The sequence below is a fragment of the Salvia miltiorrhiza genome, chromosome 7, assembly GCF_028751815.1.
Source record: "Salvia miltiorrhiza cultivar Shanhuang (shh) chromosome 7, IMPLAD_Smil_shh, whole genome shotgun sequence".
NCBI classification, from domain to species: Eukaryota; Viridiplantae; Streptophyta; class Magnoliopsida; order Lamiales; family Lamiaceae; genus Salvia; species Salvia miltiorrhiza.
Genome location: NC_080393.1, coordinates 25,278,846 through 25,306,409, shown reverse-complemented (window position 1 = coordinate 25,306,409; position 27,564 = coordinate 25,278,846). Strand labels below are relative to the sequence as shown.

Genomic DNA, 27,564 nt, shown 5'->3' with positions numbered 1-27,564 from the left:
GAAAAGAAACAAGACATTTCAAGTGGGACGAATAGAGTATTATTTATGTTGATTGGGTTAGGATATGGGCTCAAATCAGGGTGCGGGCCAAAGTTTAAGTGAAGGTATAATCCGATTGTATGATACACCCAGGTGTACACAAGACCACATCTTTCTTATATATTATGACAATTTGAAGAGCTACGTTAAATTTTCGAAGTATAATAAATATAAAATTGATAATTTATAGATAAAAAATATTTTCAATAATTTAAAATGTAATTAACAGTATAAAAATAATTTAAAGTTTAAAATTGATATTTAACCTAAAAAGAAACCTTTAATTTCATTCCAATCTCTCTTAGCTAACTGCCTTCCATTAGTCGTGCTTAATTTATAGTCGTAAAAAGAGGGTGCAATTTCACAAGATTGTAATTCCCGAGATATAAAAAAGAAGAAGAAGAAGAAGAAGAGAAATTACACTAGTAGAATCCAGCTCACACTGAGTTTGCAGAGCTCTATTATCCAAAATCAATTCACTCCCATGTTTATCACACCTCTTCACACCCAATTCTTCAATTTTCAAAGCATGGGAGATTCGCGCCCCCCAAAAGGTGAAAGTCACAATGTGGAGAATCATGAGGAATCGACTGCCTACCTGTGACAACTTGGTTAAACGGAGGATCTCTCTTGGAGAAGAGGAAGTTTTTTGCAATGCTTGCTGCCAGAAGGAGGAATCAGTTCAACACATTTTTCTACGATGCCCGAAGACAGAAATGGTGTGGAATGAAATCCAAAAATGGGTGGGAGTTGACTCAGTTCGACCCGACAATGTCGAAGCACACTTTGAAGCCTTCTCAAACCTTGGGACGAGGAAAATCAGTTCGAAGTTCCTCTCTACTCTTTGGGCGTGCACCACTTGGCTTATTTGGAAAGGGAGGAACGAAAGCAGATTCGAGAGCAAGAGCTGGGAGATTGACAAGATGGTAGGAGGTATTAAAGCGAGATTGTGGAGTTGGAGCAAAATCTTCGACCTGCTTGAGGGCGAAGTGAGCTTTCAGGAGTGGATGACAAAAAACATCTCTCACTTCATTTTGTAACTTCCGGTACCTCTGGTACCTTTTCCCTTTTCTAATATTAATTTCCTTTTCCAGATCAAAAAAAAAAAAAAGTATGTGTGTGTGTTGATATCAAATTAGGGGTAAAATCTATGAAATAGTGATCAGTCGCGCCCCTAGCTGTTACATTGCAACTATGTGCGTTTAGAATGTATTTCAACGTATAATCTGATTTTTTGTACGTTTCAATCTCGAGGAAGTAGATATTTAGGTCCAATAAAAATTTAATTGTATAAAATTAGGATTTGGATTTGATTTATCCATCCAACTGGAATATGGCTGGATTCCCCTCTCCTCTGTCTGTCCCACTGCATGATGAAATGCAACATCCGTACCATGAATCATGTCTTTATTTACTCTACTTTTTAATTATTCCATTTATTTCTAAAATTTCAATGTAGGATATTTAGTATCCATTTTTTTTTCTTTTTAATAAGTATACCCCACACAATTATTTAATTACTACCCTAAAAAAGTGAGATTTTATTCCAATAACACCACACTCAATACATTTCTTAAAACTTGTGTCGTCCACAAATGGATACTCATTTCGTGGACGTAGAGAGTATTTTTTTTTTTTGGCAAGAGATACAAATTTTTTCAAGCAGCTATGAACTTATGGGGTTAGTTCGATGGGAAAGCAAGAGGCTTATCAATTCTTCATAAAAATTTCACAACTTCACTTCAAATCTTATCGGCCTTCTTTTAAAATCATTAGTCATTAATCTAGGGTTTCAAAAAAAAAATTTACTCATTAATCTAGAAACATGTTTTTTTTTTTTTGATCAATTAAAAATCTATTAAAAAACTGGGGCGGTACCAGGAGTACCAAAAACATCATACAAGTGGTGCGTGCTCGTTAGAGCACCACAAGGTAAAAGGAACATTGGAATCAACCACATGGAAGATTTTGTTCCAGCTCCAAAGCCTCCCTTTGACCTCATTAACAAGATTGGACACCTCCCAATTCTTGTTCTCAAACCTAATCTAGAAACATGTTAGGCCACTGCATGAACTACTATTAGATTTACATGTATTTGTGCAAACATTAATTAATGAAGTTCGATTAAAATAACAATTAACTCTTACTTACTACCAAACACGCCCTTAAAAGAGGCATGCAATTATGAGTTTACTCCATCTTCTTCTCAAAAAAAAAAAAAATACTATTTCCTCCGTTTCATTACAAATGTCTTATTACTTTTGAATTTTGAACATAAAGATTAAGAAATATGTAAAAAGTAGATAAAATAGGCTGATAAAAATTATTTAAATATTAAATATAGAGAGAGGATATTTTATTAAAAAATGAATGAAATATTTATAATGATACATCTCGTTATGGAAAGTGAAACATTTGTAATGGAAAGAAGGGATAATGAGTTTACTCCACACTTGTACTAGTACTTTTTTTTTTCAAAACAAAAACAAAAAAAATAATACACGTCGGGCTCAAATCCAAATTCGTACTATTCTTTTTTCAAGAAAAAAACAAGAAAAATGACGTAACAGAGAAATGGTGATCTGATCCAAATTAATTTGAATTTTTTTTTTGACAGCAAAATTAATTTGAATTGCTATAAGATATTGCGCGTTTATTTTGGTTTTTATCTAGCAGGAGTATTTATTTTACTCAGAGTCGGTCATCTATTATTTATTCATTACTTTATTTTAGTTTTTACCTATTTCCTTCGTCCAGTAAAAATATATCATATATGGAATAATGCGAATTTTAAGAAAAAAATTATAAATAATATATTGAGTGAAAATGAATAATTGTAATTAAAATAATTTTGAGATTATGTAAAAATAAATGATTGTGGTTAAAAAGATAAACTGAAGCCATGTCCCAAAATATGAAAATGATGGAGTACATATTTATGGGATGGACGAAAATGAAAAATGTAATACAATCTTACGGGACAGATGAAGTATTAAATATTTATTTTGGTTATCTATTTATTTTAAATAATAGATATTTTATCTACTCTCTTCGTTCACGATATTGTTTTCATTTTTATCATTTTGATCCGTCTACGATATTGTTTCCACTTTTATTTATAGTAGTGATATCCATAAACTTGTACTCACAACAATATTACTATTATAACCTAGTATTCAATATTTATTTTTTAAATTCGTAGCATTTATAAAATGGAAATAATATCATAAACGGAGTTAGTATTATTTATTTTACTCAAGTCGGTGTCATCGGATAATCATTCCAATAGATGTAAAATTTAAATTGATATACTCCTATCTCATCGTTATCAGAGTAGCAGCATGCAGAGGTTTATATGAGGCAGTGTACATTTAAATAAAGGATATTGCGTGTTCAATTTTTATTATGCCAGTAGTACTAGTAGGTATGGATGTTAATCTAATCGTAAAATTTATGAGTAGCTCGAACAAATCGAAGAAAATAGAAAATTAGAGTTACTTTTTATAACAGAAAATCATAATTGGAGGAATTTTTTTATTTTATAAAGGAAATGTATAATAATTAAAATTATATAAATGTAAAACATACTCCGTCCGTCCCATAAGAGTGTGCATTTGATATTTTAGACACTATTGCATCATTAATTCCTTTTTTTTATTTTTTATTTTATAATAAAATAAATTATTTTTTCAACTCTCAATATACTCCATCCGTCCCACGAATCTTGACACGTTTTCCTTTTTGGACCGTTCCACGAATCTTGACACGTTTTCATTTTGGGTAATAATTATTACATTCTCTCTCCTATTTTATCACTTTTATTACTCTCTTTCCTATTTTATCACTTTTATATTTTATTAACTACACACTTAAAATACTAATCTATAACTCCTTAATTCTCGTGCCGAATCCAAACGTGTCAAGATTCATGGGACGGAGGGAGTACTAATTTAACATTTTATTAAAATTTTTGTCATAAAAAATTATGCACACCCTTGTGAGGGGAGGGTAGTATGATTTTATGTGCTTAAATGATTGAGTTGTGCACTGCCAAATTTTCTAGTGAATTATGTCCAATTCTCATGCTAATAAAGAAACGATCATTTTTCAATCGTTTAAGAACATGCCAGAAGTTAACATTATCTCGATAAAAAAATATTTAAAACTTGACTTAGTTTTCATATTTAATTGATAGACGAAAAATAAAATGAAGCATTAGTATTGAATTACATTAAAATATGTGTTTATTATGGTCTGCTAGTGCGAACAATGTGGCGAATGCATTCTTTTTAACTTTATTTTTGTTGGATAATAAATAAATGAATCAAAAATCGCAGTTTTAAAGGTAGGGACGAGTAGTCATCCAGACCTAGGCTATATAAATTAGAAGCAGTGGAGAGAAAGGAGAAAGGTAACTCCAAACAAAAATTAGGTCTCATCTTCATTAAAACTGGATCTACTAAGATGGCTTATCTTTATCGTCTGCTTCTTGTCTCCGCTCTTCTACTCCTCTCTCTGGCTCTCGTATCAACCCACGTTGAAACCGGACAACAATCCTCTCTGGTTCAATTCTCACATACATGCAATTGCAACTTCATATATATATATTCTCTAATTAATTTCCCCTGCAATTAATTTATTTCAGGTGGTGAAAGGCGGTAACAGTAACAGGAGGCTTTTAAGCTATGTTGGTGCGGTATTCTAGTGTTCAATGGAATTCCATTAAGGATGTGAAAATATTAATGTAATATGGTTGGTTGCAATGCAGATTGTGGACAGCTGTGCAAGGCGAGGTGCAGGTTGCACTCGAGGCCCAATTTGTGCAACAGAGCATGTGGGACCTGCTGCCTCAGGTGCAAGTGCGTGCCACCTGGCACTTACGGCAACCGCGAGATTTGTGGGACTTGCTACACTGATATGACCACTCATGCCAACAAGACCAAGTGCCCTTAACTTTCTCTTTCTCCTCTTTCAATACCATATCACCTTGTTTTTCACCTATCTTGCTTGCTTCCCTTCATTTTACGCTTTCTACCTAATTTTCGTTTCATTCAACTCTATAATATAGCTAGTGTTGCTTGGTTTTGCATATATGGAAATTTAAACTATCTTTTCTTCAGGAAACATTCATAACTACGTTGTACTATTTTGTTTCTTTTTTATATGAACCAACAGTAAATAATGATAGCTAGTCATGTGGTAATGAACTTAATTTTGAAGATTTTTAGCTTCAAATATTAAATTAGACCAACGTAAGCTACGGTAACACTATCTCGAAATGACATTATCATGCTATCAAAATGACATTGTACATGATATACATGAGATTTTATGTTTTAATAATAAAAGTAATTTGGAAAATCTTCTCAACTTTGGGACTTAGGCAAATTTTCAAAATAAAAGGAATGTACTTGCCATATTTATGTACAATACTACTACATTGTCTTAGACTCTGTATTTTGTTATCGAACATGATGAAACGACATTAGAAACAAATATTTTGGAAAATGTATTTACAGGTATCATATCACCCCTATAGCCCCATAAAATGTATCAAAGCAAATCCAAAAGAGAACTGCATATTGGGCTGTAAGATTGGGCCACGATATGGGTCAGTCCAGCTCCAGTTTTGAACCCGAATAACTACCAATTCCAAAGCTATCCAGCAGATCCAGAGCACCATGCAAGTTCAGGGAGTTTAAATCGACTCATAAACAGATGTATAAGAATAAAACAAAAAATAGTACTCTTCTCATCTGCGAAGATTGCAGGTTTATTATTACTTTCGTTCGTCCATAAAAATTAGTGAATTGTTAAATTTGGGTCCTCTGTTTATAGTTGAGAAAAAATATATATATTATAAAAATATTTAATTAAATAATACATTTTTTTGTCAAATTACTTAATAAATATATAAAAAATTATGTTATTTACTTAAAAAATGTTGCTCTACTTGCAAATTTGAAACAAAATCATTTACAATACTTTCATCATCAATTTCTTCCAAAATATCTCATTCAATCGCCATGAAAGCAAGTTCATTTGTCTTTCTTGCGATTGAGCAATTTCAATTTTGAAAAGCTTCTTTCTGCAGAAGCAACATTAATAGGAATTGTTAATCAGATTCTATAAACAATCATTGTATTTGGGAAGCAATTAAATCGTTTAAGATAAATTAATATATTTATTACTCCCAATTTTTACTTGGGTAAAAGCTCTATAAACAATTTTAACTCAATAAACAAATCATTTTCATCAATATCTCATACATCACCTCTTCTAAGAGCATTTTCAAAGTGATTGCAACAAGTTTGGAGTTTAATATTATCAAGTGACTGCAACTTTTCAGAGTTGAACAAAAGACCAAGGACATTCTCATATAACTCATATTGTTCAAATCTCTTATCCAGTGATGCAATAGTTTGATATACAATATATATGAAGTATAAATGCGTTGGACTATTCCAAAAAAAATCCTTACCTTCACATAAGTATTTCCAATATCACACAAAATCAAATTAAGACAATGACAGCCACATGGAGTATAGAAAGCTCTAGGATTCACATCTAAGAGTCTTTTTTGCACACCTTAATTTTTACTTTTCATGTTAGATCCATTATCATATCCTTGACTCCTAACATTATCTATCTCAAGATCACGAGATTTCAAAACATCTTCTAACACTTGAAAAAGTCCTTGACCAGTGGTATCATCAACTTGCAAGAATTCAACAAAATATTCTTTTATTTCAAAAGAGTTATTAACACACCTCAAAATTAAGGTCATTTGTTCTAGATGACTAGCGTCAGGCGTACAATCCAACATCAAAGAAAAATGTTTTGTAAATTTTATAAATTTAATAACAACAGATCTAATCTTAAAAGAAATTAACAATATCCATCTCATTTTGAATATCATGACTCAGATAATGATGATGCATTTTTCCACTACAAATACGACTAACATGCTCTTTCATCACAGGATCAAACTTAGCCAACATTTCAATCAAACCCAAAAAAATTTCATTGCTAGTTTGATATAGCTTTTCCTTTTTTTCCACTAAATGCTAGATTATGTTTTGCAAGATATTTCACAATAACAATAATTCTAGTGATTACACATTTCCAGTATTCCTTTTCTTTCTTAAGTTTTTCTTGAGCAACTTTATCAATTGTTTCATTTTGTTGCAATCTATATCGAAGGTCACACAAAGTTGTCATACTCAATACATGTTCATCAGCACTTGTTTCATGTTCTTTAAGTCTAAAACTAAGATGAGAGCAATCTTTAAAGCCTTCATTTACTAAATTACCCTTTCCATTACCCTTTTTGAATATCTTAATTACGACAAAAACAAAAAACTTTGTCAAGCTCCTTTGAGTAGACTAGTCAATCTCTATCACAAGTTTTACCATTGGACAAGTATCTTGTATAGAAAGTTGAAGAGAATATTTGAGAAAAAATTATCTTTGGGGCTTTTTACTATAGTCAAGTCATTTTTAGGACCATTTACTATTAAATTATCAATCAAATTTTTATCAAGAGAATCTCATCTTCTTGGATCATATATATCAATTAAAATTGAATAATTTTGCTTAACATTATCATTTCCGTTCTTCCCACCTGAAATCTTATCTAAATTATGTTCCAAATAGTCTGAATTATTTGTATTATTCTTGTTATTATCATCAGTCACATTTTCTATTTGTTCAACATTAATTTCATTTAATTTTTCAGAATCAACTGACTTTTCACCTACTTGAGATTCTTTTGAGAAAAAAAAATTCTTTATAGCACCCTTCTGAGATTGGATCAATTGTTCAACTTTTTCCTTATTAGTGCATTTTAATATCCAGATTGATATTTTCTAATCATATTAAGCTCAAGGCTTTAAAAACAAGTTTCAAGTGCACAACTAAACAAAGTAAAGATTAAAATAATAACCACATAATATAAGAATTTAGAGAGGAAAGATCGCACCTAGTAATGTGTATATGAATATGATGAACGTGTGTCCACGATTAACACACATAACCTAAATACAAAATTAGAATTCCATCAATTAAAAGGGTTAATTGCCGTAAAATTAAAAAGGTTTTGGATTTTTCGCGATTTTCTCACGACCTTTAAATTCGGCTTAGGAATACATGAATAAGAATTTGCTCTTAATGTTCCCAAAATTAAAAAATCCGGCGAGATGACATGGCAAACACCTATGACATGTCATTGTTTTATTTTTTTAATCTTATTTTATTAAAATATAATAATTTATTAATAAATTAATTCACAAAAAAAAACTTACCCCCATCCCCAAACACCCCCCAAACCTACCCCCCTTCCCCAAACCCTCCCGACCACCAACTCCTAAAACAAGGCGGTGGCCATCTGATTTGCAGAGGGAATAAGGAGGGAGGCCGAAAAACGAGGGGGGAGGAAGGCGGTGGTGTCTGATTTGGGGTCTAGGGCATGGCGGCGGCGAGAAGGGAAGCCACGTCTCGTGGAGCGGCGGTGGGTGGCTTTCTGCCGCTGCGCCATAGATCTAAGAAAAACACCCCCCCCATTCCCCAAACCCCAAACACTGGTTGTGGAAGGAGCAACGACGACGGCGGCGATGGGGTGAGGAGAGAGAGAGAGAGAGGGCACATGGGAGGGGTGTTCTAGTCTAGGGGGTGCGTGCTTGGCGTGAGGGATAGAGAGAGAGGGTGGAGAGAATAAAAAGGAGAGGGAGACGAGGGTGGCTAGCGCCGGCAACTTTGCTTGAACAACTACTTTCGTTCATACGTGCAAAGAGGGGTGTTCAAGAAGAAGTGCATGAAGGTTCGATATACGTGCAGAGATTGGTGTTCAAGAAGAAGTGCAGAGAGTTTATTCAACTTCAAACTTTTAAATTCGACTCCATGAACATACCTTCAAAATCCATATTAGACATTCAATGTCTGGGGTTTTCTTCAATGGAAAAAGAAATTTCTGCAGCGGGGGATCTCTAGCTTTTCTCTCTATGTAATCTTTGTTTATGATTTAATGCAACAAACGTATTTGCATATCTAATTTTCTATAATAAAGTAGATTTGATTACATATAATTAAGGTAACCTACGGTTAGACAAATGAGTAAAATATCAAGCCAGTAATGGGATTGATTTACTATCGTCAAATTTCATCAAATCAACGAACGAGATCATATCTCCTTTCTCTGCCTATCTTTGTGTTTCCATAGAACTTCCCCGTATATATATATATATATATATATATATACACACACACACACCGTGAAAACACTTCTTAAAATAAAAATAAAAACTTTTTCCAATGTACGAATTTTATGTAGAACACGTATGAATTCATCTAACAGGGTTACGAATTGTGAAAAATAAATTTTTGTTACCTTTGGGATTCGAACTCATGACCACAAATTCATCCAACATGGTTACGAATCAACTGTAAATCTTAATGATCTAAGGTTGAAAATTGTTTATATTTTATATTTTAAAAAGTGTTTTTATTTTAGCCCTCTCCTATATATATATATATATATATATATATATATATATATAGAGAGAGAGAGAGAGAGAGAGAGAGAGAGAGTGAAGGGTTCAAATAAAAACCATTCTTATGGTAAGAACGCATAACTAATCTTGTCCATTTATTTTTGTAAAGTTAATGGCTGATATTAATTATTTTTTTTGTATTATTTCTTTTCTTATAATTAACGTGGGGTTAAATATGTTAATGACTAATTAACTATTATGTTAGTGTCGGTTTTGATGGCTTTAAAATATTCATCTACGGTTTTTAAATCAGTGTCTTCTTCTTTCTTTATGTTTTCATTTTAATTGATTGTTCTTCCATTAGCATTCAAAATGATGGAGATCGGTTAGTTTCTTATGTGAATTATTGAATTTGTTGTTATTGTGTTATAAATTAAAGAATTCAATGTATCCTTCTTGTATGATAGTTTCGTGCTGTTTATTATGTACTGTAGTGCATATGAATTTATGCTTATGTGCATATTAGTTCTACAATTTTTGTTTTCAGATAAAAAAAAACCTAGGAGTATACCTACACACGAAGAACCATCAATCTGCACGCACATGAAGATCTAACACCAAATCAAAAAAATATTTTTCGGTGTTTTGATTCTTCGAAGTGGATTTGGTCAATTCATTTTCTCTTGGTGAATAATAATGAAGGAATTCATGTAATTTTTGCAAAGGAGAATTGAAAATGACGGCTATGGAGTTTAGTTTATGGCATGAAGAGTGAAAACCCATTTGTTTTAACTCCACCTAGATTCTCGGCACTATCTTTTATGTGATCACTTTTTGACCCTTTCTCATTTAATTATTGTTTTATTTATTAATAAATCACATATTTAAAGCAATTAATTGTAGCCGTTAAATTACAATTGATTAATGGTGTAGATTAGTTCTACATTTCTTATCTTAAGGGTGATTTTTATTTCAACCCAACCCCCCTCTCTCTCTCTCTCTCTATATATATATATATATATATATATATATATATAGGGGAAGGCTAAAATAAAAATCAAAGATAGACTATAAAATAGGAACCATTTTCAGCCCTTGGATCATCAAGATCTACGGTTAATTCATCACCTTGTTGGAATAATTCATGGTCATGAGTTCGAATCTCATAGGTAGCAAAAAAATTAATTTTCATGATTCATACATTTACACAGCGGATTCATGGGTGTTCTACATATAATTCATACATTTTAATTAGTTTATAATTTATAGTCTAAGAGGAGTTTTCTGAATAGCCCTCCCCTATATATATATATATATATATATATATATATATATAGGGTTAAGATCAATGAAGAATTTCCTATGTATTAAGAATAAAGAATAAATATATACCCTAGATTACTAGAAATCCTACGGTGAAGATCAAAACAAATTAGAAACTTCTCATCACCCATTTTGTGTTTTCACACGGTGAAAGGGCAAAAAGGAGTTTTTATTCCACCGAATCACCTCCATTCAAAATCAAATCCCATCAATTTCGGCTTCCATATTCAACGATATCTCTGTTTCGATCATTGCCTTCACTATTCTAGGTTTTCTCAAATACAATCGGAACGAAGATTTTCTCTTCTCCTGCGCCAAGGACCACACATCCACCGTCTGTCTGGTTCGCCGACAATGGCGAGTGCCTCAGAACTTATACCACGGTCACAATGGCGTTGTTTGGACCTGCGACATCTCCAGTATCATCTATTTTCCCCTTATTTTCGTCGATTTCTAGACATTTTCATCGATTTCAATGTCTGGCGCGGAGTTATGCGACTTTGAGATTTTATTGGGTTTTTGGTGTTAGTGGATGGATAGGTGAATTTGTTTTAGCTGTAAGCTCGTAAGTTAGTGGATGATGGGTGAATTGTCTTTCTAGTTTGAGGAATTTTAACTTTTTTCTTTTTTTCTACAAATAGTTATTGGGTAATCCATATGTTGTGAATTAATTCATATAATTTGTTGGTTTATTCGATATGACTTCAACTGATATTATGCTAGTTAATAATCGAATAAACCAACAAATTATATGAATTAATTCACAACATATGGATTACCGAATAACTATTTGTAGAAAAAAAGAAAAAAGTTAAAATTCCTCAAACTAGAAAGACAATTCACCCATCATCCACTAACTTACGAGCTTACAGCTAAAACAAATTCACCTATCCATCCACTAACACCAAAAACCCAATAAAATCTCAAAGTCGCATAAATCCCCGCCAGACATTGAAAACGATGAAAATGTCTAGAAATCGACGAAAATAAGGGAAAAATAGATGATACTGGAGATGTCGCAGGTCCAAACAACGCCATTGTGACCGTGGTATAAGTTCTTAGGCACTCGCCATTGTCGGCGAACTAGACAGACGGTGGATGCGTGGTTAGGGGTGGATCGGTACGGTATACCGAAAATTTTTCGTCATACCGTATACCATACCGTAAATTGCAGTATGAGAATTTTCATACCATTGCCGTACCGTACTTTTCGGTATACCGAAGATCGGCATACCGAAAATTTCGGTATGAGAATTTTCATACCGTTGTCGTACCGATAGTGCGGTATACCATACCGAAAGTCGGTACACCATACCTTACGGTATTACCGAAATTATTGTTATATCGTTTCATGCCTAAATTGCCAAACCATTAAGATATACCGTATATTTGTACATATTGAAATTTCATTAAACAAATACAAATAACTTTCTAACAATTAAACTCCACATCTTCAACAAAGAAAAAAATAATTGATTCCGACGGCATACATATATATATATATAATTGATTCCGACGGCTTACGAATTTTTTCAGTATATACTATCGGTATATACCGGTGGTATATACCTAAACAACGGTATATACCGGTTTTTCGGCATATACCGCGGTATCGGTATACCGCGGTATGAGGAAAATGATACCGTTGCCGTACCGAAAATCTTCGGTACGGTTTAATACAGTACTGAAATTTTCGGTATACCGAAATTTCGGTATTTTCGGTATTTTTTCGGTACGGTAAGTGCGGTATTCCGATTTTTCGGTATTTTGCTTCACCCCTATGCGTGGTCCTTGGCGCAGGAGAAGAGAAAATCTTCGTTCCGATTGTATTTGAGAAAACCTAGAATAGTGAAGGCAATGATCGAAACGGAGATATCGTTGAATATGGAAGTCGAAATTGATGGGATTTGATTTTGAATGGAGGTGATTCGGTGGGACAAAAACTCATTTTTACCCTTCCACCGTGTGAAAACACAAAATGGGTGATGAGAAGTTTCTAATTTGTTTTGATCTTCACCGTAGGATTTCTAGTAATCTAGGGTATATATTTATTCTTTATTCTTAATACATAGGAAATTCTTCATTGATCTTAACCCTATATATATATATATACATATATATATATATATATATATAGAGAGAGAGAGAGAGAGAGAGAGAGAAAGGTTCAATAGAGAATGACAAATATGTAGAGAATAGAGAATGAATCTAGAGCCTTTATTTTGATTCATCCAAGGGCTGAAATAATTAAGGAATTGTTTATGCATTTTAATTCGAAAAGGTCAAAAATATAATCATACATTAATTATAACCGATTTTTTCTACAATTGAATGAGATTCAGCCGATTATATATTTGGTAAGATTTAGTAGATTCCTAAAATATAGTTTGTTATCCAACAAATACGACTCACTTCTTGTTTTTCCTTTATTTTGTTTATTTGTTATACTTAGTTACTATTGTAGTTTTGTTTAAGTCAGCTATTTAGTTTATCTTATTTATTTTTTTGCTAAAATTAGTTATTGAAGTTTTAATTAAAATTACGTCAATAATTGCTTAAAATAACTAACTAAAGATACATAAATGTTCAAATGTAAAATATTTTCATTACTTATCTGTACAATACTTTTATTTATATGTTCATAATTTTTTTAGGCCTCTTCAAAAAGGTCAGATGTAAAATATTTTATATCAGTCAAACAAATTCGAATATTTTTATTTAGATATTCGTAATTTTATTATGTGTGTTCGAAATGGTTTGTGCTAAGTATTTTATGTCACCAAGAAAAAGTGAAATATTTTATCTTGTTGTTCGTAATTTTATTATGTTTGTTCGAAAATCCAGAGCACATCATCAGGAACCAAAATTTGATCAAACATACAAAGATTTCTATTTCAACCCAAAATCATTTCAGGTTTTTACTCTGAGAACAAAGCCAACAAGGTAAAGATGGGCGAGTGCAACTCAAGGTGCCACAACAATAATTATGCCAGAAACTTGGTCGAGATCCCTCCGGCCATTGGATGCGATTCTTCTCCAACCTCTTGGTTCCATCTCGACAATGTTCACGTTCTGCAACTGTTGAAGGATGCGACGAGCAACAGAACCACTGCTCTTGCCAAAGTGAGGCGGGCGACTTTCGTTCCTCTTGCTCCCTCCGTAAATTCTTTTGAAGGAGCCAACACCAATACCTCCCCTGAGGTATATCTTCCTAGCCATGGAAGCGGCACTGATGTAGTACCAGTCGGGATCATAAGGAGCAAGTTCTATGAGGACACCAATTTTCATGATGTCGGTCCACTCATGAAGCTCCATCTTTGTTGGACCGCTTGAGGTGCGTGGCATAAGCTTTGACGAACTCATGAGGAGAGGCAAATTCCTTTTTCTTTATATCAGTCAAACAAATTCGAATATTTTTATTTAGATATTCGTAATTTTATTATGTGTGTTCGAAATGGTTTGTGCTAAGTATTTTATGTCACCAAGAAAAATTCAAATATTTTATCTTGTTGTTCATAATTTTATTATGTTTGTTCGAAAATCCAGAGCACAGCATCAGGAACCAAAATTTGATCAAACATACAAAGATTTCTATTTGTATGTTTACACACACACACACACACTGTGCACTTATTTTTATTTTGGAACATCCCATGAGAATGTGCACTTTCCTTTTTTAGATCATTTCTTCAACTAATAAAAGTGAGCCACTTTTTTCACTAATAATAACGCACTTAACATTTATTAAAATATGTGCCACCAACAACCATGCACACTCTTATGGAATGGTGTGAGTATATATATCTTTATATCTCTATTTTCAGTAGTGGCGTCAATTTATAATTCCTTTTTAGAGGAAATTTATAATTCATTTTTTCATTCTTTCATTTTAGTCCACTTACAAAAAATAGATAATTCTATTTCTGGTAAGTTTATAATTCAACCTTCCAATTTTAACTTTCAGTATTATTTCTTATTTACCAAATGGAGTATGTAATTAATATATGAAGACTTGAAGTTATGAACCCACACAACTCTCTTGTTTATCCTCAATAATTAATAAAAATGAAATTCTTATATCACTTACAATACAGTCAACCAATTTCTTATAACTTAGTGTTATCATGAAAGGTGTCGTGAATAAGTATTTAGCAACATATTTAGATGTAATGTTCTTTTATTTAGGGGGTGTATTCGTTGTGGAATTTGATGGATTTCTATGGATTTTAAAAGTCTGGGTGTATTCGTTCAAGACTTTTAAAAGTCTGCAGAAATCTGGGTGTATTATATTCATTCAAGACTTTTAAAAGTCCATATAAATCTGGGTGTATTCGTTCAAGACTTTTTAAAATCCATACAAATATAGGTGTATTCGTTATTCCATTGACTTAAAATCCGGAATGACTTTCATGGATTTCATCCAAAAAATACACACGACGAAATCCGGCCAAGAACCACGAGAATTGAAATCCATGAAGTTTTAAGCGAGCGCTGAGTTCCAGCGCCCGCGGCCAAGAAGCCAGTGAGCGCTGGAACTCAGCAATTCCCAGCGGCCGCTGGGTTGCCGCGGTGATACTTCGAGATGCAACCAAAGTCTCTTTCGGATATGATAGGTCAGAAGGTTCACTGACATGATCTGCTTTATCTCTTTTTGTGTGGGAATTCCTAACAGATACAACAGAGCTAATTGCATGTTCGTATTGGTTTTTAGTCACCAACAGCAACACATGAGATGTGTAATCCAAAAATGAGAAAAGTGCAGCTCTAGCTTCAAAAGCTACATCTTTAGGGAATGCATGTTGAAACTTATAATTGCCACTGACAATTATTTTAGAAGCCATGGCAAAGGAAACAAGCAAAGTGGAGAGCTGAAATGCCCGCCAACGCCTACGGCAGGGCCGATTCCGGCGGGAAAGCCTAGCACCGGACTTTTCTCCGCGATCTTGTAATACAGCTCGCCGATGATAGCGCCGCCGCCAACCCAAGCAGTTTTGTGCTCGACGTCGATTGTTATCTCCCTGAGATTGATCAAATCGAGGATCAGAAACGGGACTTGTGATGCGTAAGACGACAGCCCTTCGTAGTCATGTCCGCCGCTTCGAGTTCTGATATGCAGACCGCTCAGTTTGGTGCAGCAGAGGAGCGGCGGGATCTGGGATTCGTGTTCCGGGGTGACGATTACGGAGGGTTTGGAGTGGAATCCGACGCGAATCTCATATTATGGATGGAATAACGCAAGGTGGAAGAGTAAGAAGCGTTGATTGGGGTGTAGACTTTGTTGGAGATGGAAGAGTAGTTGTTGAATTCTTTATGCAGACATTCAAGAAAATTGTCAGTAGATGATAATGCTGCTACTCGTGAGCTCCATATGGTGACGAAAAGAAGCAAAGCGAGAGTGAAAGTGCTCATGATTTTGAGATTATTGGAAGCACAAAACTAAAGCTGAGATGTTGAATGTGTTAACTCTATGTTTGAATGGGTTTCCAGCGCTCGCTGGAACGCAGCGGTCGCTGGGTTTTCAGCGGGTGTTGGGACTCCGCGGGCGCTGGGTCTCTTCTAGCGGGCGCTGGTTTCATGGAATTCAATTCCAAAATTATCCCGTAAAGTCTTCGAAAATCAGTAAAAATCGGGGTGAAATCCAACCACGAATTCTTTGAAAGTCGTCTGGAATCTATGTGAATTCCATGGAATTTAAATTCCATGGACTTTTTAAAGTCTGCGGAAATTCACAACGAATACACCCCCCTTAGTTTTTGATAGACGTGTCAAAAATCAAATTGAAACTGAAAAACAAAAATCAACATAGAATTGAAAAGGGAAATTTGCACCAAAATACACAAACTTTGCCGAAAATCCATATTTGACGCGATGTTAGGATTTTACATTTTAATACACCAATTTAAGAAGTTGTTCAATTTTGACACATTTTTCAATTCCGGCGACCGACATTCTGATGTGGACGCCGGAATGCCAATGTCGCAGCCACGTCACACACCCACTCTCTCTCACTCTCTACACGTCACCTCTCTCCCCTCCCCCCCGTCGGACCCTCCCGCTCCCCAGAACCGCGTCGCACCACCGCCGCCGAGCCCAGCCTCCCGCCGTCAGCCACTTCCCCCTCCCCAGAACTGCGTCGCACCACCGCCGTCGAGCCCCACAACCACAAACCCTCCCTCCCGCCGTCAGCCACTTCCCCCTCCCCAGAACAGCGGCGCACCCGCCACCTCCACCAACCAAACCAACCTGATTTCCCACCACCACCGTCGATAGAGAGAGAGTGAGGGGAGGCAACTGGACAGCGGGGCTGTTCGGCGGAGAGAGCGATGGCGGCCTCAGCCTTTGAGGTCGACCGACGGTCCAGAGAGGGTGAGGTCGACGGCGGTGGTGGCCGATGGCTGCTGCTGTTCGTCTATCAATGAGAAGGGCAGAGGCGAGGATGAGGGAGGCGGCGATGGCGGCGGTCCGGCTGACTGCTGCTGTCGGCTGGAGCAGAGGGGGCAAGTCCGGCGGTAACCTTGCCGGAAATCGTAGGAGAAAGAGGGTTTAGGGATTTAGAGAGAGTGATTTGTGGATTTGGGGATTTTTGTGAGGGAGGAGATAAGGGGGACGAGCGAGAGAGTGAGAGTCGGGGGAAGGAAGGAAAGACAGAGAGAGCGGCGGCGGCACTCGCCGGCCGTCTGTCGACGGGAAATTGAGAGAAAAAGGGGAGAGTTTCATGAGTTACTTCATCTGGTTCGGTTTTGAGAATGAAAGAACGGGATTTGAGTGAGTTTGATGAGGGGAAGAAGGTGGTGGTGGCAGCTGGTGGCGATTTCGCCGGGAATGGAAGGCGGCGGCGCCGGCAGGAGAGAAGAGGGAAGAGAGGTAGGGAGAAAGAGGGTGGAGGGCGGCGAGAGTGATGAGAGAGAAGGGGGAAGGTGACGTGTATAGAGAGAGAGAGAGAGAGTGGGGTGTGAGAGAGAGAGAGTGGAGTGTGTGTGTGTGTGTGTGACGTGGCTGCGACATTGGCATTCCGGCGTCCACGTCAGAATGCCGGTCGCCGGAATTGAAAAATGTGTCAAAATTGAACAACTTCTTAAATTGGTGTATTAAAATGTAAATTCCTAACTTCGCGTCAAATATGGATTTTCGGCAAAGTTTGTGTATTTAGGTGCAAATTTCCCAATTGAAAAATAGCTTTATTTAGACCATCTTCAATGGAGACGGCAAATTAGCGTTGGGCGCTATTTTGAAATTGAAATGCACTTCAACTGCTCATTATTATTATTATTATTATTATTATTATTATTATTATTATTATTATTATTATTACTCCCTCCGTCCCAATATTCAAGTCCCGTATTCCTTTTTGAGCCGTCCCATGTAACAAGTCCCCTTTCCTTTTTTGGCAATAATTAGGACTCAATTAAGCATTTAATTAAGTGTTTATACCCATTTGCTTTTTTCTCTCTCTCTCTCCTCTCTCTCTCTCGTCTCAACCCCACTGCCTCTCTCTATTTTCTCTCTCAATCTCCTCCACCGCCATCCTCTTCCACCGCTTCCCACCTCTCCACCTTCACCGCCTCTACCACCACTGCGCCGGACTCCAACACCTCCTGCTCCGCCTCACGTCTCCGCCGCCAACGCAACTCGCGCCGCCTCCAACACCTCCTGCTCCGCCTCGCTCCGCATCGGGTCTCCGCCGCCTCGCGCTTCCGTCTTCACCGACTCCAACGCCACCGCCGCTTCGCGCCTCCTCCTACGCCGCCTTCCACCGCGGGCAGATCTGCTCAAATAATTTAGGGATTTGCAGGTATTTAGGGAAAATTGTCTGGTTTTGGTTGTTGGGGTGGGGTTGCATATTTACAGAGGGTGGTGCGGTTGTCGCCGGAGACAGGGAGAGAATAGGGAAGGAAGAGGGCGCTGGTGGTGGCGGCGGACAGATCTCTGGCCATGGTGGTTCTCTGCCCAGCGCCGGACTCAATTTTGCTAGATCTGGGAGAGAGACCGCCGGAGATCGCCGGAGAGAGACCACCGGAGAGAGAAGGTGGTCTGTGAGAGATAAAATTTCCAGAAGGTGGCCGGAGAAACCACCGGAAATGATTTTGATTAATTTCCAGTTTTTTAATTTTGCTATATTCCTTGTTGTATTAGTTAATTGAATTAGTAAATAAAATAACATTAAATAAAGTACTAATTATGTGGTCCCTACTACTTTTACATTCATTTTAACTCTCCTAAATACCCGTGCCCAAAAGAAAGGGGACTTCATTAACGGGACGGAGGGAGTATTAAATTACGCACAAAAAAATAAAATAATAATGATCACGTTACAATGAATTTTAATTCAGAATGAGACTTTGAACATTAACCACCTACTCTTAAGCTAATACACGCACACAACTGCACACTATTCTTACGCGTAATATTGTTGATTGCACTAAAATGAGACGATGGTAGCATAGTAATCTCCAACAATAAAAGAAAAGGTAGCGGTGTTAGCTGTGGTCGGAGAATCGGAGATGATCCAATCCAACTCATAGTTGTCTCATTTAGTAAAATTGTGTGTGTGCGTCATTGGTGACGCAGATGTGGTGACATTGAGGAGTGACGATATGATGCTAAAACTGGATTTTGCGTCTTTACTTTTGATTGTGACACAAACCTCATCATCGTGGATTCATGGGTCCTAGAATAGTAGTTGCGCCCAACTTAGTTTTTATTTGCGGTGCAATTACATCCATGAATTCGACTGTCGTAAACGTTTTCCTAATGCATATTTTTGCACTCTCACATTATGTAGCTCCAATTTTATCCTCGCCGATCATGGGTCGGCAACTATCTTATATTCTATTCATTCGTTAAATTAATTTCCTTTTCCTTCACCGGAAATTAAGAATCATATTTCGTCCCATTTTTTTCTCATACGATTATTAAAAAGAGTATAATTAATGTAATAAAATTGTGTAAAAGTATTGAACTATATTGTTTGTTAGTGTGAAATCATTATCAAATATAGAAACATGACAAGATCAATGTGACAACCAAAAAGAAAAACAGGACAAGATCAATGGGGCGGAGAGTGAGTATTATAATTAGTTGAATATAAATTTTAATAAAATTATTAAAAATATTATAAATAAAATAAAATATACTCCCTCCGTCCACGAAATGAGTACTCATTTGTGAACGGCACGGGTTTTAAGAAATGTATGGAGTGTAGTGTGAATAGTTTAAGGGTCCCACTTTTTGAGTGTATTAATTAAAGAGATGTGTGTGGTACATTTGCCAAAAAGGGAAATGAGTACTTATTTCGTGGACGGACGAAAAAGGAAATATGGGTACTCATTTCGTGGACGGAGGGAGTACAATTTATAGGAATAGTATTAGAGGAACTCCAATGATTTACTCTATTACAAAGAAATGTAGAGTAATTTCATGTTAGCTCTCCAACAATCAAGTTTACATTTCACTTTTTACGATGAAGTATTTTATTTTTATACTTTCTATTATTATTAAATTAATTTTTTTTATCTAACTATTATACATACTCCATTTGATTATATTTATATCTACCCTAAATCTTATTTAATTATAATATAATAAAGTAATATACATATTTTATAAATAATTTATATTATTAATAACTTTATTTAAATTGTTGCACATCAATTTATTTCAACAACATAAAGCAACATTACTTGCAAAAAACATAAATTAAATGATAATAGCAAATTAAACTAACATTATATAATACTTGCCAAAGTATAACTTACATAACAATAAGAACTAAGTTTCTAAATTTGAATATTCACCTCACACATGATCAACCATTACTGCGGATGTGAAAACAACGTTATTTTATGTTGATGCGGATGGATTCATTTTCCACGTCTTTTTCATTTCTATAACTAAAATTCCATGCAGCATCATGACAAATATGACACGTTTGGAGACAAAAAATTTACTGGGACGATAAAAATTTGTCCAAATATATTGCAAGTTAAAATGGAAGAAGTCCGATCGAATTGGCAATTGTTCCGTTTACGGCAGCAGCACAACTCATGCCATTGCCGCCTATAAATTGAAGACTAAACTCTGAATCCCAATCATTCTCCTCAAAACCAAAAATGGAGAAATCAAACCAACCTCACGTCATAGTCCTCCCCTACCCCAGCCAAGGCCACATAAACCCTCTCCTCCAATTCGCCAAGCGCCTCGCCGCCAAGGGCGTCAGAGCCACCCTAGCCACCACCACAAACACCATGCAGTCCGTCCACACCTCCGCCGTCGCCGTCGAGCCCATCTCCGACGGCTTCGACGACGCCGGTTTCGCCGAAGCTGGCAAAGAAGGAGACTACCTCAGTTCAATCAGAGAGCACGGCTCCAAATCCCTAGCGCGACTCCTTGACAACCACAAAGCCGCCGGCTTCCCCGTAAGTTGCGTGATCTACGACGCCTTCTTCCCGTGGGCGCTCGACGTAGCCCGGCGCCACGGCGCGCTGGGGGCTGCGTTTTTCACCAACTCCGCCACCGTCTGCGCCATCTTCAGCCACATTCACAGCGGCGCGCTGACGTTGCCGGTGAACGTGGAGGACGAGCCTCTGGTTTTGCCCGGTCTGCCGCCGTTGAACTCGTGCGACGTTCCTACCTTCATCAGGAACCCTCAGAGCTACCCTGCTTACTTGGCTATGAAGTTGAGTCAGTTTTCCAATCTGGAAAAGGCTGATTTCGTCTTTGCTAACACTTTCCATCAACTAGAACGACAGGTACTTGCAGTATTTTCTCTTTTCCACATGTCACACTCAGGGACGGAAGCCAGGAATTAAGTTCAAGGGGGGCTGAATCTATCCCCAAGAATTTTTTTTTGGCATTCCGCATATTTAAGGCATTTTTTTTACTAAAATATGAGCATAATAGTAATAATAACAATCAATATTTTCATAGATTATATAGTTTCAATATATTACAAATTAGTTTCAAAACACTGCAATTTTTTTTGAACATTTCGTACATTTTAGGTATTTTTTATTAAAAGATAAGTATAATCTAAATAACAAACAATTTTTTTTTGGGCATTTCATACACTTTCTATTACAAGACAAGCATAATAATAATAATGAACAATATTTTAATAGATTATATAGTTTTAAATAACACGATTATCCTTAAATTAAGTATATACGGGTGAATATAACAAGCAAATCAACTTTTGTATAACAAAGTTAAGACATATATCTATATGTATTTTCGAAAATAAATTCATAAATTAAAAAAACAAAAAAAATCTCAAAATTTGGGAGGGGGCTTCAGCCCCCCCAGGCACCCCCTGGTTCCGTCCCTGGTCACACTACAGTACACCTTTATATATATAAATATCTTTAGAATGAAATATAAATATCAACTAAAAATTTAATTAATTGCAAATTAAATTCCAACCTTTTAGATTTTTTTGCAGAACAAACCAAGTTTTAAAACGTTATTCATACATACCTACCTTTTAATTAACTTGTTGCAAATTGGTTCCTCTTAAAATTTTGCATCAATTAATTTGGATTGAAGATTTAGATAGAATTGGTTTTGCATGAATTTGGAGTTAAGATTTAGATATAATTGATTGAGGTTTTTTGAATTCTATTGTTTAAATTGTGTTCTTGTATTGTCTATTTTATTACCGTAATTATGCAAAAATTTGTAGAAAACAAATTAAAGGTTAATTATAAGGCTATAGAAGTTGAATTTAATGGACTTTAAAAAAAATCCCAAATTTGATGATAGTCTAAAATTGGTGTACGTGTCAAAGTTGTGCTTTTTCTGACTAGAAATTTGTAAAACAAAAAAGGAGGCTGAAAGCGTGGAAAAGCAGTGGCCGGCGAAGCTGGTGGGGCCAATGTTGCCGTCGGCGTATCTGGACGGAAGAATTGAGGGAGACAAGGGGTACGGAGCCAGCTTATGGAAGCCGCTAAGCGAGCAATGCTCGGCTTGGCTCAGCACCAAAGCGCAAGAATCAGTAATCTACATCTCATTTGGGAGCATGGTTTCAGTGAGCTCCAAACAGATGGAAGAGATGGCGTGGGCGCTCACATCGACCAACTCCGACTTCCTCTGGGTTGTCAGGGAAACCGAGCGCGACAAGCTCCCCCCCGGATTCACCGAATCCGTCAAGGGCAAGGGGCTGATCGTATCGTGGTGCAACCAGCTGGAGACGCTGGCTCATCCGGCCATCGGCTGTTTTGTGACCCACTGTGGTTGGAACTCGACTCTAGAAGGACTGGCGCTGGGGGTGCCGATGGTGGCGTTGCCGCAGTGGTCAGACCAAGTGACGGATGCCAAGTTCATAGAGGAGATATGGGGGGTGGGGGTTAGGGCTAAGGAGGATAAGTCTGGGGTTGCAGGCAGGGAAGAGCTGCTTTATTGTTTGAAAGAGGTGATGGAGGAGAGAGGAGACACAAGTTGAGGAGCAATGCAAGGAAATGGAGGAAGTTGGCCATGGAAGCAACTGATCAAGGGGGTAGCTCAGACAATGCCATCAATCAATTTGTAATGAAATTGAAGGTTGCTACTGCAGTAGAAAATTAGAAACAGTGCTGCCAAAATAATGAGTTTACGTGCTTCATTTGATTATTAATAATAGAGAGGGTCTTAGATGTTTTAAGGGGTATCAAAAGTGACTTATAAATTTGTCTGCACTTTTCCAACAAGATCAACAATAATAGAATTTTCGCAAGTAAATTATCAGATGATTTTTGAAATGCTCGAGAATCTTGAAATGCTATCATACACATTAGTGAGAAGAACAATATCTGAACTACGAGGAGCGTTCTGATCCACCGTGATGGCTCATGAACACGCGCCGCTGTAACATTCCAAACTCGCATCACCCTCCTTCTCTCACATTACAAACTTACGAATGGTGAGATGGCGCCCATTTTTTGACTTAGGCCTCTCCGACAACCCAAGGCATTGCTTCACAATCTTTTCAAGACACCAATGTCCGAAACTGGGAGATGGGTTTGTAGAGATTCTCTAGGCACCAAGTAGCCTATGCTGGAATTGGCCGCGACTCTGATGCTGCACCATCTCGCTGTCCTAAACCTGATAGGCAGGGGAATTTGCTTTAGTGTTGAATTTCATTGGCTGAATTGGTATTGTTCCTTCACTTTGTTGCCAAAGTGGATACAAGAAGAATATGGTAAAATACCTCTCTTCTTAATTTTGTTCCGGAAACTTCTCTTACGACTAAACGCCTTCTCCTGCAACCATATCAAAATTGGTTAGACTTACAGATCATATCTACTTCATCATAATACTTGATTCAAGCACAACTCCTAATTGTTTGTCAAGAGAGAATATTACACTACATGTTATTTTCATATTTGCACAGAACTACAGAAGAAACAAAAGGTGAAAAAAAAATAAAAAAAAATTCTACAAATTACCACAGGCAAACTGAGTTCCTCAGCCTGACGTACTGCAGCAACAAGCTCTCGATTTGATTCTGTAAAAAGACTTGTGACAAGGCCAGGCTGACCAGCTCTGGCTGTTCGTCCAACTCTGTGCAAAAAGTCTACAGCAGAACTAGCAAACTCCGCCTACACAAAACAAATATGGCAAGATCAGGCTAAAGCGAGGAACAAAGGAATGTACAAAGACCACCAATCCAAAATAAAACGAATCAACTACAATTTTAATTTGCATTTTTCACTTTTCAGACGTGTGAGCACATGCCCACATGGAATAACTCAGAATTGCATTGATTGGTTTTGTAACATAATTTATCACCAGTTTGAATGAAATGTCAAGCATTGGCTTTAGATTAATCAATTTTACATGGAAACATATGCATTGAAGGCGGAAACAGAAGACTTGAAACATATCAAGAGAACAAGTTGAAAGACACACCTGAATAACATGCGAAACATTTGGTACGTCAAGTCCACGAGCAGCAGCATCAGTGCATACAAAAACACCACCATTCTGCTGGAAATCAACCAGATTCTCCGTCCTCTCTTCCAGAGAGATGTCTCTATGATACCGTACACACCTAATTCCAGCTCCCACCAAAATATTAGCAACAGCTTCAGCAGCTTCAACAGTGTTGGCGAACACCATGGTCCAAACTACTCCAGCAGCAGAATCTTTATTGGTTTTATATCCGGTTTTGACAGCATTAATCAGCGCATCTACCTGTGTATCTGTCGACACTTCAATCCATTTTTGCTCCAACCTAAGCTCATGCAGAAGAAAGATCGTTACAAATCAGCAGAGACATAGGCTTCATTAGAATTATATAACTCAGAATAAAAGAAAGCAACCAAAAGAAGCGGAAAAGAAAAGGTCTACATGTTAGAATATTTACAGCTAATATAGCGGGCGACTTACATTACTAAATTTCTAAATTGCATTTCCACTAAAATCAAATTCATTATTTCTTAAGCATCTTAAACCAGGAGGCATGAAGTGTCCAGTGTTGGCGAGAGGTAGCAAATTTTTTGCACTGATGAGACATCAGATCACAAAACAAACAAGGAATTTATTTGTTCATCGAAATGATATTTGAATTGTAGCATTGGTAGTGCTAGTAAAACAAAGTTAATTAAACACCAAGTAACTGGATCAAGTGAGGGTGACAATGACTGAATGGAGAGAACCTTGGATTATGGTGATGCAGATAACTCCCACTAACCCAGTTTGCATCCGGAAACATCCGTTTCAATGTTCCTCCAGCAGTTCTCTTACCATTCAGAGGAAGGGTGGCCTGCCACAAAAATGTACTGCTTACTTCGTGCATATATTTTCCTCACTCTCATCCAGTCTTTCCAGGTTCTTTTCCTGGGCTCAGTGTTAGACTCGTCAATGCATTTCTCATCATTATCTTCAGCTTCCTCCAAGTTGAAATCTTCTGGAAAATCTTCTTCTGTATCAGAAGCATTTGCAGAAACAGACGAAGGATCCTGAGCCCCAGCATCTGCGTCTTTCAATCTAGATAGCTGCTTCTCATCAAAACGAAGCATATTTATGAGACGAATCACTTGGTTCTGGAAACTCCCACAGAGCAGCAAGTCTGCTTCATCAAATACCTAAATGTATATATAGAGATAGATAACTAAACCAGTGAACTTGGATAATATAGATATGTTCAGTCCATAATCACTCGGTATAAACAATTGAAAATTACCACATATTTTACGCCACGTATAAAATCAGTACATTTGCGTTTTTCAGGGTCAATGGCATACAAATAGTTCAGAAGTGCAACTGGCGTCGATACTATTATATCGGGATCTTTAACTGACAACCCCTGCAGTCAATACATCATCCATAAGAACCCGGAGGCCAAATGCTACATAAGAGAAACTGTTCGCAACAGCCACCAGGATGAAGAAACCCCAATTTCATACCTGACGGCCACAAATGGCAGCTGCTTTGAGTAGCGGCTCCCCGGCACCGTCAAGGAGGGAATTTGCCATGCGAACCACTTGCTCACACAGCATTACATTAGGGCATAAAACAAGAGAAACATGCTGACACTTCTTCGGTTTCGGATCATGCAACGCATCTAAGTTGCTGCATACTTTATGAATTATAGGAACTAAGTACCCATGAGTTTTACCACTTCCTGTCTCTGCTGCAACCACCACATCAGCTCCAGAAAGAATGGCCGGAACACAGGCAGCCTGCATCACAATTTATATGTTAATTACACTATGATTAATAATGGCCTCGGGTAGCTAGTATAGAGAATAACAGAAAAGAGCATTATATTGGCAAAAATCCAGATTTTATTTCAAGATTTCATCATCATGCTCATTTGAGGAGTGATGAGAGCAACAACAACACAGACGAAGTGGTAACTGATTCTGATCACAATTATCGTTGTCCATTCTTTACCAGAAAGTGTGAAGAAGAAAGCTTCCGGTAGTCATCATGCTCTTTACCAAATAGTGAAAGAGTTGGCTTGAATATTAATATGAATGCATACTACAGTAGCAGCAGCTCCGAACAAAATACAACATGATGATGGCTGCATTCACTATAAATTGTGTGAATATGAATCATTAAGATTTGTAAACGAATGAGAGTTTACTTCAAAATCACAACGAATTCAAGGAAATTCTATCATTTCAGAATTAGTGCAAAATTTCAACAGCGCCCATGTGAAAACCCCAGAAACAAAAATTCTAAAGAATTAACAAATTAAAGGAAATGAAAAACCAATACCCAAAAACAAGAATAGGACTAACCTGGACTAGAGACGGTCTAGGCAGCCCAGCATTACAGAGGGCGCGTGAGATGGAATCGGAAACGCCAAGAGAAGCCCAGGAAACGCTTTCCTCCGCCAAAAACGTGTCGGCGTTCTCGTCGTCGGCGGCGGCGGCGGCTGCGTTTGTGGCGAAGGCTCGGAGTTTATGGGCCTTGAGCTGGCGATAACTGCTGAGACTGGAAAAATACGCCGGTGAGGGTGATAGTAAAGAGAGGTTGCTCGCAGAAATTGAGATAATCCTCGTCGAATGTAATGAAGTTCTGCAAGAATTAAGCACTGAAATTGAACGCTGCAGACGCATTTTCTCCGCTGTAGGAATGGATGACGGGTTTTGCTTTGGGTTTTGCTCTTTTATATTTTTCACTTTTTCTGTTTATTTTCGGAAGGGTTGAAATGGAAGTGTGATTAGTCCCGCTGGGCTTCCAATTTTCACCATGACTGAATTTTGGGCCCAAGCTGTGATATGACCTT

General features: G+C 36.9%; 4 protein-coding genes across 4 annotated transcripts; 3 read left to right on the top strand and 1 right to left on the bottom strand.

Moving 5' to 3' along the window:
• The first annotated feature begins 605 nt into the window (after positions 1-605).
• Positions 606-1,079, top strand: LOC130994009 (uncharacterized). The gene has a single exon (XM_057919045.1). The coding sequence runs from the start codon at positions 606-608 to the stop codon at positions 1,077-1,079; it is 474 nt and encodes a 157-aa protein (XP_057775028.1).
• Positions 1,080-4,237: 3,158 nt separating this feature from the next.
• Positions 4,238-5,163, top strand: LOC130993690 (snakin-2-like). Its single transcript, XM_057918714.1, has 3 exons — positions 4,238-4,602; positions 4,685-4,730; positions 4,808-5,163. Exons 1-3 carry the CDS (start codon positions 4,504-4,506, stop codon positions 4,990-4,992), a joined length of 330 nt encoding a protein of 109 aa, XP_057774697.1. The 5' UTR covers positions 4,238-4,503; the 3' UTR covers positions 4,993-5,163.
• A 15,687-nt stretch (positions 5,164-20,850) lies between these two features.
• On the top strand, positions 20,851-23,567 carry LOC130993683 (UDP-glycosyltransferase 74B1-like). Its single transcript, XM_057918687.1, is given in 3 exon segments — positions 20,851-21,598; positions 22,672-23,274; positions 23,277-23,567. Coding segments are annotated over 3 exon segments (1,374 nt in total). The 5' UTR covers positions 20,851-20,959; the 3' UTR covers positions 23,409-23,567.
• Positions 23,418-27,485, bottom strand: LOC130993681 (DEAD-box ATP-dependent RNA helicase 22). The gene is given in 9 exon segments (XM_057918685.1): positions 23,418-23,924; positions 24,031-24,082; positions 24,269-24,421; positions 24,732-25,056; positions 25,481-25,587; positions 25,589-25,909; positions 26,008-26,130; positions 26,231-26,506; positions 27,074-27,485. Coding segments are annotated over 9 exon segments (1,731 nt in total). The 5' UTR covers positions 27,395-27,485; the 3' UTR covers positions 23,418-23,871.
• Positions 27,486-27,564: the final 79 nt, after the last annotated feature.